General features: G+C 43.7%; 1 protein-coding gene across 1 annotated transcript in view; it reads left to right on the forward strand.

Moving 5' to 3' along the window:
* The first annotated feature begins 1,299 nt into the window (after nucleotides 1–1,299).
* rims4 (regulating synaptic membrane exocytosis 4) overlaps nucleotides 1,300–12,409 on the forward strand; it is a 36,435-nt gene continuing 25,325 nt past the window's right edge. The window contains exon 1 of the mRNA XM_062409317.1: nucleotides 1,300–2,319. Within this exon, the coding sequence (XP_062265301.1) occupies nucleotides 2,223–2,319 (97 nt within the window). The 5' untranslated portion in view covers nucleotides 1,300–2,222. The remainder of the gene's footprint in view (nucleotides 2,320–12,409) is intronic.

A 12,409-nucleotide genomic window follows, 5' to 3' on the forward strand; every position in this document is an offset into this window, starting at 1 on the left:
GTGAAATGAACTCGGCTGTTGGACACGAAAACAACTTGATCATTTCTGCCGACTGTTGCCCGAACGTGTGTGTTTGTGTGTGTTTGTGAGTCCCTTGTGTTGTGATTACATTTGCAAAAAAACGATGATTCGCTATTTTTTTCCCCACGTGTGTGTATATACGATGCATAGTGTCTGTGTGTGTGTGTGTGTGTGTGTGTGTTTGTGTTTGTGTGTGTGCACGTCCCCTATGGCTTCCATCTATGGAGGCAGAAAGATGAATGGAGCCCTGTGAAACACTGTTGATTACACATCTTCTCTCTGCAACACAGAAAACAGGAGAAATGAGGAGAAGAGGCAACGAGCGCATGAAGAACAGAGCTGAAGACACGGAAGAAGATTGATTGACTCGATTGGCCCCTGATTGGTCGCCTTCGTTTTGTAAAGTCTTCTGCATTAGTGCATTTGTCTAATCGACTCTGGTCTGTAGACGACTGTGAAAACACAGGCAACAACAATCTGCAGGAGCCTTTGAGTTCTTTGAAAAAAACAAAACTATTCTGGCCTGTTTGGTGGAAAAGTGATCATGGTCATCATCACAGAGAAATACTTTGTCATGTTGTTTCTATGAAGCTGGCTTTATTTGTAATTATCTCCAAAAGTGTGCAACAGCCAGGATCAATAGGTAAAGTGAGTCATCCAGCACATGCACCCAGAGGTGGACGAGACAGGAAATAACATTCCATGTCATGTTTGATGAAAAATAGGATGCATATACTTCAGTTATAGCAAATAGTAATAATATATATACATATATATGTATATATATATTTGTCCTTGTCTTTCTTAAAATCCTTGTTTGAAAAGAGAGCCTCAAGGAAGTGAGCAGAGAGAGAGAGAGAGAGAGAGAGAGAGAGAGATAGAGAGACGAAGGGAGAGAGACATTTTCTAACTTGCCGTGCTCCGCTCCACTTCCACTTCCCTCAAGCCACACCCATATTCCCTCATCCCCTTTGTGATTGGCCGCACTGCCAGCAACAGACTGCTCTCCATCCTCCCTCCTCCTCTCCCTCGCTTCCTCTCTCACTCACTCTGGAGCGAGTGAATGAGTCCAGTCAGACACAAGCTGTTAAAAACAGTGCAGCCTCTCTCTCTCTCTCTCTTACACACTCTCATCATCTCTCTCTCTCTCTCTCTCCCGAGCATCGACACGGCAACAGAGGACAGAGGAAACGTCGTTGACAACAACTCAACACTGAGACCATTCACAACAACAACAACAACAACAACAGCAGCAGCAGCAGTAGAGCATCACTCCAGTTCAAAGCAGGAGCAACAGATTGCCCCTCAGTTGTGATTGTTCCTGCAGCTGAAGCTCGGGAATCGGAAAAGCAGCAGCAGAGCAGCAGCTCCTGCAGCGGCCGTCTCCCGGGGGTTTGAAGTCAGGGTCTCTCTCCTCTGCTGTGCCGGTGCACGAGGAAACGCCAACGAGAAGCTTTGATTCAGTCTGAGAGCAACACGTTTTCGAGGAGGGCGTCAACATCACCTCTACCACCAGCAGCGTCTCCTCCCATCCTCCCTCTTTCCTCAGGATCTGAAGAGCGACCAGAGCACTCAGAGGTGGAGGACGAGGGAGTGACATGCAGAGTTCCGGGAGTTTTGCCGTGAAACCCAAAAAGACGAGATAAGGTTTTTTATCGGCGTAAAGACGGAGGTAAGATTCAGACGTCAGGAAGTCCATCAGACTTCTGAGGAAGAGGAGGAGGAGGAGGAGGAGGAGGAAGAGGATGCGCACCAGCACCTGCCTGAGAACGGAAGCAAAACAAGAATCCACAAACTAGAGACGGGATGACAGCAGGAGGGAGATATCACTCTGCTACACAAAGCCAGAGATACATATCCAGTTGAAAACGCTGTGAACCAAACAGAAACACATCTTGGTGCCTGGTTTTATTTTCTAGGATGATTCTGCACCAGTGGAAATTACATCTCATCTGATGCATCAACATCCACATCGCTCTTTGACCTCAACTTTTCCCGCGAGAACGCTTTTGCGCCGATTCCGGTCGGTGTGAGAATCTTTGGGGGTTTTTCTTGCGCCACTCTTGTTTTCGGGGTGAGGTGGATCTGCCGTTGGGGGCAGCTGACAGACATCCAAGACGCCGCGCGCCGTACTCCGCGTGAAGAATGCCCAGCCGCGCTTGGCCAAGCCGGCCGACCCGGGCCCGACGCCGGGCCTCTACATGGAGCGGTCGCAGAGCCGCATCAGCCTGTCGGCGTCCTTCGAGGCCCTCGCCATCTACTTCCCCTGCATGAACTCCTTCGACGAGGATGATGGGGGTGAGTGGGAATGACACGCACATGCAGACACACACATGCACACAACCACAACGAGATTGAGAGGCCATACATAAAACATGGGACACGCAGCACGACATTTGTCACCTGTCAGGCAGCACGAGAGTCGCACTCAGTGAATCACACTGCAAAACACACATGTCCTGTAAAAACATTGTGTAGTGTCCACGTTCATGCTGACACATTCTTACCCCAATATGGAAAATTCACATTTCTATTTAATGATGTTTAACCTGAGTTAGTGTCTGATCCTCTGGGTCCTGCCAACATCGTTTAGATCTCAAACAATTAACTAATTAATGGATGAATCAACCCAGAGAATATGAATCATCAGCGGTTTGGGTTTGTGGATGGAAGCCAGTAAAGAGAAGACAAACATTTTCTGGCTGCAGCTTCTGAAAAGTGATGATTTGATCATTTTGTCATTGAAATGAAAATGTGTTGCTTCCTGGACAGAACCACTGGAAAACTGCAGATCTCTCACTGCCCTGAGGTTTTATAGTGAAATGATTCATATGTGATTCTGAATATAATGGAAAGATTAAATGTGAGTGAAAATATGTGTTCGTTGTTAACATTGAGATATGATGTGATAAACCGGGTCAAAGAGTCACATGTCCGTCTATAGTGTTTGGATTTAAATAGATTAAATAGATCTGTGTGTGCTTGTGTGTGTGTGTGTGTGTGTGTGTGTGTGTTTGTGTGTGTGTATCCATATGTGTGTCTATACTTACTTGACTATCTGACACTATGGTAGTATCGGATTCCATGTTTTCGCTGCACACCTGAGGTTACGTCAGTTCTTCTTTGATGAGATCAAATCTTTCCTCGAATCGAAAAGCATCCGATGATGTAACATGTTTTAATCTGAACTGGTTTTATTCATTTCATTGCTGCTTATTTCCCGTCGTATGATTCCAAGTGTACATGCTGGAAAACGTTGGTACCGGATTGTTCTGAAGTACAAGATAACGGGTATTATGAGTGAAGGCCTATATAAGTACAAGTATACGAGAACCTCTGGAAAAACAAGTAGCAGCAAGTCCTTTTAAAAACAATCAAGTATAAAGACAATTCAGCAATTTTATGAATAAACACGTTGATTGACAGCAGATGACAGGAGTGACCCGACGTGACATCAGAGCCAGAAATGAAGGCTAGTGTCATTTGACTTTCGTTGTGTTTGTTTCAGCTTCTGGAATCATATCTCGATTCTATGTGTTTTGTTACTTAAATTTCCTCTAAAACTGGATCCCAGTGATGTTGAGGCATCTCAGTGGGGCAGCATGTATCTGGTGTGAATCCTTCTTTTTCCACTCAGGATTCCAACCTGTCCATTTAATTCTGGCAGTGTCCACGTAAAATGAAACCAATAAAAATCCAAAAGCCCCTTAAACGCCCATTTGTACGTTCACAAATACAAACGTGTGTTTCCAGACGCACACACACACACACACACACACACACATGTGAAAGCAGTGTGTGAGGTAATCAGAGCGGAGCGGCAGGCCGGGGCTTGTGGCTCTCAGACTAATTAAATGCTAATATGGCTGCTGATTGTGGCTGACTGCGGCTAAATAGAAGCCTGATTGCAGGTTAATTCTCTCTCTCTCTCCTGCTCAGTCTAATTGTCTCTCAGCCGAGCTTTCCCCCCTCTCTCTCCGGCCTCCCCTCACTCTGTGGTCTCATAATCCTGTTTGCAGGTTAACTCCGTCTTTCCACTTTAAATTGGGCTTTAATCACTTTCTCTTTCATTTCTTTGTCTTTTTTCACTGTCTCCTCACATCTCTCCCTCTGACCTGAATTTGAGATCGCTGTTATTTTTCTCTCGTCTCGCACACGATCAACCCACACACACACACACACACACATACACACACACACACACACACACACACACACACAGACACACACACACACACTTACAAATGTGTTATAGCGGCTCAGGCGTCAGACTGACAGCTGAGGTGATTCTCCTGCATCACACAGTAAATGTAAAACCTGACGAATTAAATGTTCTCATCCGTGTCATCCGACTCAAAACAACATCCGGCCTCCACTGTGTTTAAAACAGAAACTCACTCACACACTCACTCGTTCACAGTAGTGTCATGTTTTACAGTCCCTCCTTTCTACATTTCCCAGAAGGCTTCTTGATAACTGCCAGATCACATATGTCCACTCATGGTCGTGAGCAGAGGATTTTAAAGTTAACTGGTGAGGTCAATCAAATAGGAAACCAGTTGCTGCATTTTATTCTGACCTGTTTCCTGCCTGTTCAACGCTGACAATAATTCCCTTGTATTACTGCACCGCAAGACTTATAATGTTTTAACTTCATGTGATGTCTTGATGACGTCATTCCTCATCCAAACTAGTCGAGTCTATCGTCCAATAAGATGCAGAGATTCTCCCACAAATGTTATTTTGCACATTACTTTGTTGCCCTTTGACCGATCAGCTCCAAAAGTGAATCATCTGGTGATACACTTTCAATCAATAGTCACAACAAATTTGGTCAAAGTCCATACATGTGTTGTTAAGTTATTTTGTACATATACACACACAGACAGATACAAATAGTCCAAGCAGATGTTTACTTGTGTTTTTAGCTGCTCAAACCTATAAAATTATTCTCATGTGCTGAGTCCCAATGACAGAGCGATCTCAAATTGCAATTCTCTTAAATACTTGGCGCTGCAGCAGAAGCCTGAAGAGTAGATCTGTCTCTCACGTCACTTTCACTAATCGTGAAGCTCCTCAGGATCTCCAGGTGACCGAGCCTCGTTCTGTGAATCCTGGATCAGTGCTGCAGACTCACGTCTTCGTGTCACAGACTCAGCTGCACACAATTCAAACTGCCAACACAATAATCTGCACTTTGTTCCAGTGATTTATGTGCTTGTTGAAGAGTTGTTCACACTCCTCACAGTGATTTATGTGATTTATCGACTCCGTGAAGTGTTGAAACACGACAAGTGCATCTGCAAGGAAGAGTTCAAGTTTCACACAATGAAATTACTGAAGTATCTAGTAATTTTTCGTGTTTATAAACTTACAGTAGTTACTATACTTTCACAATAACTATACTTACCATATATTTATACTTTAGTATACTGACATTGCCAATTCATTACAAATCCCACATCACAATACATCATATGATACTTTAGCTACAGTGTACTTAAAAAAATATGAGGAAGCAAATGTACAGATTTATAAATATTTTATAAGAAATCATATTTAATTGATTTAAGGAGGAGTCTCTTGTTCTGGCTTGTTTCTTCAATTAAGATATAAACTCTAAATATATACGGGCAGAACAGGAGACAACCTGAGTTTATATTTTGTTCACTTCTCTGTTCGTAGATCAAATATTTATTTGCATCAACACACCAGTTGATACTCACATTAGATTCTGGTTTATTAGTCGCACCGTGGGGAAATTAACCGTGTTACGATGTGGATGGTAAAAATAGACACTCGTTAAAAGTAATGAATGAGTACATTTACAGTTTAAACACAAGGAAATGTAAAAATAAATAATAATACATACAATCTAAACGGTTTACAGCAGCATTGCACACATATGAAATTAATTTACACTAATACGTTTCTTACTGAGACAAATGTCAAAGGTTCCTTCAGAATCCAAGTTTCCCCCGAAAGACTCTGAGGCTGTTTGTCGATCAGTAAGTTACGAGAGAGTCGGTTAAACCACCGTGTGACGTACGAACACACATCAGGTGCAACGGCATCGAACCAGCAGCAAACAGTAATGAGATGTCACTTGTTGTGGGAGGAACTGGAACATAAATCTTCCACGAATTAGGTGGAAGCGAAAGAAGGGAGGGAGAGAAGGAAGGAAGGACGGACGGAGGGCAAGAGATGGGAGGAGGAAGCTGAGGTGGAGGGACGACAGAAGAAAGGAAAGGGCTGGAAAGAGGCAGTTAGAAATAGAAAAGGAAAGCAGCATCAATCATACATCAACCAGCTATAGACGGGGAGATGGAGGGATTGGAGGGAAGAGTGATGTAGGTGGAGGAGGATGGAAGGAGGGAAGGAGGGAGGGAGGGAGGGAGGGAGGGAGGGAGGGAGGGAGGGAGAATGGAAAAAAAAATGACTCTGTCTTTCCTCATCACCCTTACATTTCCTTTCTCTTGCACCGTCCTTCCTTCAACCCTCACCGCCCTTATCTTCCCTCTGTCATCCCTCCGTCTTCACTCCTGCCCTCCGAGCACAGGACGGTCCAGGGCAGGGAGGACAGGAGAACGAGATGGGACGGTACAATAGTCATTTCTTTTTTTAATGAAAGATTTTAAACAAAGACGTGTTAAGATTTCTATTCTGGTGAATGTGGCCATGGTGACGTGAAAAGGGCGGATTCATGTGTCGGAGGCACGAGTTATAGAGGGGGGGGGGGGGGGGGGGGGCAGAGAGGAGGAGCGAGGTCCCTGGTGAGCTCCTGAGCTGCAGAGCCGACCCAGAAAAGTCAGGAGTAAAAAATGGACTGCCAGGAAAGGAGGTCTATTCTATAGGGAGGAGGAGGATGAGGATAATTTGTTATACTGAGGGTTGTGGTCGGCAGCGGCAGGGAAGCAGTTGTTCAGCTGGTCTTGAGTCTGATGCAGGAGCTGCTCCTGTTGTTTGAACAGTTTCTCACCAGGACGTACAAACGCTGCAGCTGCAGACGTGACCACCAGCAGCTGCAGCCGGCCCCAGAGGTTCAGTGAAGGTTATAAAGTCATGTGACGTCAAACAGATCTGATTCTTTGCACCAGAAAGATCTCACGTTTTATTCCCTCTAACCTGTCATATCCATTCTGTAACTCGTCTCAGCCTCGATGACCTGGTCCGACTGTTCCCAGGTGTTACAAGATGAACTGAACTCTAAACCCGACTCACAGCTTTTACACGCTCGGCCTATTCTCATCCCTGGCTTCATTGTCAAAACAAAATAAAAAGAAATGAGCAGGTTCATATAGGTGTCTTGTTTCCATCACTGCTGATTGGAGTCGTTTGACTCAGAAGTCAAAGCTGATTGGATCCAACACAAAAGCAAGATGTTAGTGGGTGTAGCTGGTGTTTTGACGAGTGGGAAAGAGGCTTAATTTCCTGTTTTTAATTAAGAAATCTTCATTAGGAGATTCAATGAGCCCACAGCCCGGACCACAATGATTTTCTCTGCTGTGAACAAGACCCACCGATGCCTTTATAAATAATCAGCCGGATGTTAAACTGTGTGATGAGTTTGATTCAACCTCTTAAACTCCTGAGATCCGGTGGAGATTTTATCAAAGGTGTTGGAGGCCGAGGTCGAAAAGAAAAAACTGAAAAAAGGAGAATAGAACGAGGGAATGGAAGAAAATGAGGAGGAGAGAATATTGAGCGATGCACCTCCAGCGAGCTCGGCCGTCCTGACGTTGTGACAGATTGAGAGCAGGAAGTCCGGTTGTCATGTGAACTTCAAGTGGAGACAAACGAGCCGAGCGGCGGTGAAACCCTCTTCAAACACAACGTTACATAATGAGTGACAGCTTCGCTCTGAACGCCACCGACGATTAACAGCGGCTCTTTGTGTCGGAGTGACAGGAAATCACAGGGAGGCAATTGGAACGTGTTGATCTGACGAGTCACCTCGCATTGTCTGTGCCGGTGGGTGAAATCCTCCCTCAGCTCGGGGCCGTCGTGAAACGGTCTGATACGAACGAGTGTTAGCGGTGAAATATGAAAATCACTGGAGAAGAGACTTTAAACGACGGGTTCTTATATCGTCCTTCCACTTTGACTAGTCAAATCTCCCCATAATTTTCTTCTCTTGATTTTCTGCTCTGTTCTCCTCTTCCTTTCAATCTTCTCCTTCACCTGCTGCTCTGTCCTTTGTCATCATCTCTCCCGCTAACACTCTTCCTCTCACTCTTTTCTTCTTCTCCCATCACCTCCCTCTTCACCTCTTATCTGCACACTCCTCCTTTTACTTCCTACTCTCGTAAAAAATATCGAAAACTTTAAGAAAAATATTTTTTTAACAGCCTAAAAGCAAAGTGTCCAGAGTCCTCAGACCACTCTCTGTCTCATATCTCATGTTTTATAGGAAATACAATTTCTCTAATCTCTGCATCGCTCTATAATTTGATTGGCCGCACTTACTGCAGCTCAACCACTCGTGCAGCTAGCTCGTTAGCTTCGTCACCAGGATGGAGTGACTCCTGGGGTTGGTTGGCCAGAGAGAGATCCACCTGTTTAAACCTTCCTCACTCAGGATTCTGAGAAGCGATCTGAAGGAGCCTTCGGGGGAGTTACGTTTCACCACTTGAAACGGTGACAACGTCAAAGATGATGCAAACGACCGCCTCTCTCCTCCACCTCTTGTTTCTCTAGGCTGTGGCGTTTGTGTGTGTTTTCACGACAGAGGAATACAAATACACACACTTTGTAACACACGTTCGTCTCTCTCGTGTCACGCTTGCTAATTAAATGAAGTGGAAAAAACCCAGATGGAAAATCTGAAATAAATGAGCTCCATGGGATTCTCCGATGTAATCTGCTCTCACTAATGAATCTAATTGACTGTGGTAATCTGCTTACATCACACTTGTGACACCGTCTGACTAACCTCAAGTCACCAGATGTTTCGTCTCTCGTCACGGCCTTTTCTAAACAAACCGATGTGATGTCGAATTTCATCCTCTAATTTTCTTAATTTCTTAATTTAAAAAAAAAAAAGAGAAGCTGCATCCACCTCAGGCGGAGCATCAACGTCTCTAATGACCGGCGGCGCCTCCCTCTGCCGCGGTGTGATAATGAAGTGAATGTGAGGACACGTAGAGAACGGCCGTCTCTTTATGACGCTGCCGACTGAACCGAGGGCCGGGCAGAAAGCACTGGTCTGCAGCACACAGCTCTTTATTGCTGCTCGCTGCCGCGTCCACTCATTATTTGGCAACAAGCTGTTTGTTGCACCCGGTGTTTACGAGCGGGGAAGCATCCGGCAGCGCGGTGCTTTCTGTGTTTAAAGATACGCCCTGTCATTTTGTTACCCCGCTCTCAATGTCCTCCATGTTTTCTCTCCGCTCAGTGAACAATGATACTTTCGTATGTTCTGATGGATTTCAGGGTTAATAACTTTTTATATTTATTCAATTTCTTTTCAGATTAGTTTTGTGTTTGACTGACATAATAGATTTGAATAGTTTGTTTTGGAAAAAGAATTCGGTCTATTATAGATAATATATCAGCACAAGGAAAGGAAAAATTACTTAATAGCTCTATCTCGAATTTTCATAACTTAATTCTATTTTTGTTTTGAATATATATAGTTGAAAAGTCATGAAAGCTCCTCAAAATGTCTTGATCGTCCCCAGGCTACGGGGTAGGTCATAAACGGTCCCTCCTCCATGTTAGTGGATAGGACATGGTCCAAATTTAAAGGCAAACTTTATGTTGCTTTTATCAAACTAATATTTGTGTTAGTGTTATTTTTGCCCTTATCATCGTACAGTGGGAGGAAGAGGAAATGCGTCACCCATCTTTATTCAGAGTCCATGAGCCAGGGACACTTGTCAGGGACTCGTTTTACTCGCAGATGTCCGTCAGTCAAAGTGATCAATAACTCAACTTTACTTTACGTGTATCAGGTTAAAACACTCAAAAGGTAAAAGTTCTAAATAAAAGCAGAGGTTATGAAGCAGCCATTCATTTGTAACTCTGTGAGAACGTTAGCTGAGCCTCAGTCACACATGGCTTCATCCCTGGGGCGTCTTCTGGGATCTGCTCCGAGCGGTGGCAGCTGGGAGGATCTGAGGACGCTGACGTCAGGGTGTTTATACATTATTTATTTGCACAGGCTTTAATATCTCCTGTGAATATCATTTCAATACACAGACTGAGGCCTCTTATTGCTTTGAATTAAATAGAAAACGTTGTTTAACTGTGTAGTTGGGATAAAGAAGTTTATATGGTGAGGGATGGAGATATAAAGAAAAACCGAGGGCAGGACTCTGGGAAAATAAAAATTTGTTATAGTTGAAATAAATAACAAAATAAGGGACTGACAGCATTGCTAAAGCATCATCATAATAATAGGGGTAAAACGAACTGATGAACTTTGTTTCAGAGCGGTTCCTTTTCTTCAGATGAGAAATAAAAAGAGACAAAGCGAATAGTTTCTCTAAATGTAAACGATCTTTAAACATCAGTCTTTTCATTCTCCATCGTGTATACAGTTCACTATAGTGCAGAGCGATGATTGGACAGTGTAACATGTTGCTGCAGAGGCAATAATTCACCTTAAAGTTGTGGGGGAGGTTATTAAATACATTTAACATGATTTAGGACACACACCTACACACACAAAAAGCACAAGTGCTAGCACACAGACGCCAGAGTCCTCTATTATAACTGGCACAAAGGTGATTGGTTCCCGCCAAGGTCTGTGCTGCAACCACGGAGCAGCGCCGAGGACCGACTGTTTTGAGAATGAGGAAAATGCCTGAGCAAGGACTTTGGGAAATGAAAAGGCTTCTCTGAAGACTCAACCCTAACAAAGACGTGATGAAATTAGGAAAACGCCGCTAAAGAGCTCCTGAAGCCAAGTTTAACTAATGAAATGGTTTGATATCGACAAAACAGGCCATGTGTGGTCGACCTTAAAAAGCACATTTTTTACGAGCATTGCTCACCCCTGAAGTTCTTATCAAAGTTTATTTATATGAGCTTTATCCGTATATTACATCTAGACATTGATTAATGGTTTTTCATAACAAATGTAATATGAGGCTCATAAAATTCACACACCAGATTCCAATGTTTTCCTTGAGTCAATAGAATAGCTGAGTGTCGAGTGTTTGTGTCTAAACAAAAGCAGCTGAGTCTCAGTGCAGCAGCTTGGAAGCTCATTAACAAACCAATGATGAATGTGAACTTTTACCACAGAAAATGTTTAATCAATACAGAGGTTTAACCGGAGGATCGGCAGCTGAGGCCCGATCGATAACTTCCCCACAGGTCACTGAGACGCTCCCTTTGCTCTGAGCCCGAGACGGTTGAAAAACATCCTCTTTAATTTTCAGGAGAGATTTTCCCCCGGCCAGGGAGAAGCAGGACGTGTGACATGTGGAATCAATCAACTCATGCACAGACACAGTGTCACCAGGTCTGAATCGATTCCTTTTAACCACATTGGGGAACTTAGTTTTTTTTTTATCACACTATATAACATCAGTGGTGCTGTTATTTAAGATTTAAATTCCCAATGAAAGCGTTACGGTTTTCCAATTGATTATTTTATAAGGAATCTCAAGGAATTATTGGCCAATGATGAAAGCAACATGGTGTAACATGTCAGGAGAGTTGGGAGCATGGACAATATCACAAAAGCGAAGCCACAGTATAGGAGATGTATCCCCATCTCCTTAATGTAAGCAAATGGGACCAATGCAAACTACAAAGTCAACATTTTCTTAAAGATGGTTTCTGTTATTTCTTTCTTTCTTCTTTTTATTTTGACTTCCTCAGGATTTGAATAGAACATTAAATTAACAGAAACCTTAACATCAACAGCATCTGTCTTGAATACAAAGACCAGTAGTTCCACTGTTTTGTTGTGTTTCAGTTTCTTTGGCTTTTACAGAGAGAAGGATATTTGCTCTTGTACTTTTGTGGTAGACAAGGAAGTGATGCATCAGGAAATGAGGTCCTACAGGAGTTATTCCACTGGGTAGTGTGGCTTGTCTTTGTTCTACTGGCTTGCAGCACTCAGAAATGGTTCTTCACTAATGGTCTTCCGCTGTGCACCACGTCTTCTTGGCGTACAGCATTTCTTATTAACATACGTTACCACATAAAGTAATTGAGCTCCGACTCCATCTTCTGGGCCCGCAACATTCTGCTTCGCCCATCGCTTTCAGTGCCAGGTTTCAAAAAGCTGCTTCTTATTCATCTCAGGCCTTAGTCATCGCTCATCATCGGCTGTAGTACCTCAACGGGAAAGTAATTTTTCATATGAATGCCAAACTCTCTCTTTGCCTCCCAGGATCTTCTTCCTCCTCCGGCTCACTCTGACGAACACCTT

The sequence above is a fragment of the Platichthys flesus genome, chromosome 2, assembly GCF_949316205.1.
Source record: "Platichthys flesus chromosome 2, fPlaFle2.1, whole genome shotgun sequence".
In the NCBI taxonomy this organism is placed as follows: domain Eukaryota; kingdom Metazoa; phylum Chordata; class Actinopteri; order Pleuronectiformes; family Pleuronectidae; genus Platichthys; species Platichthys flesus.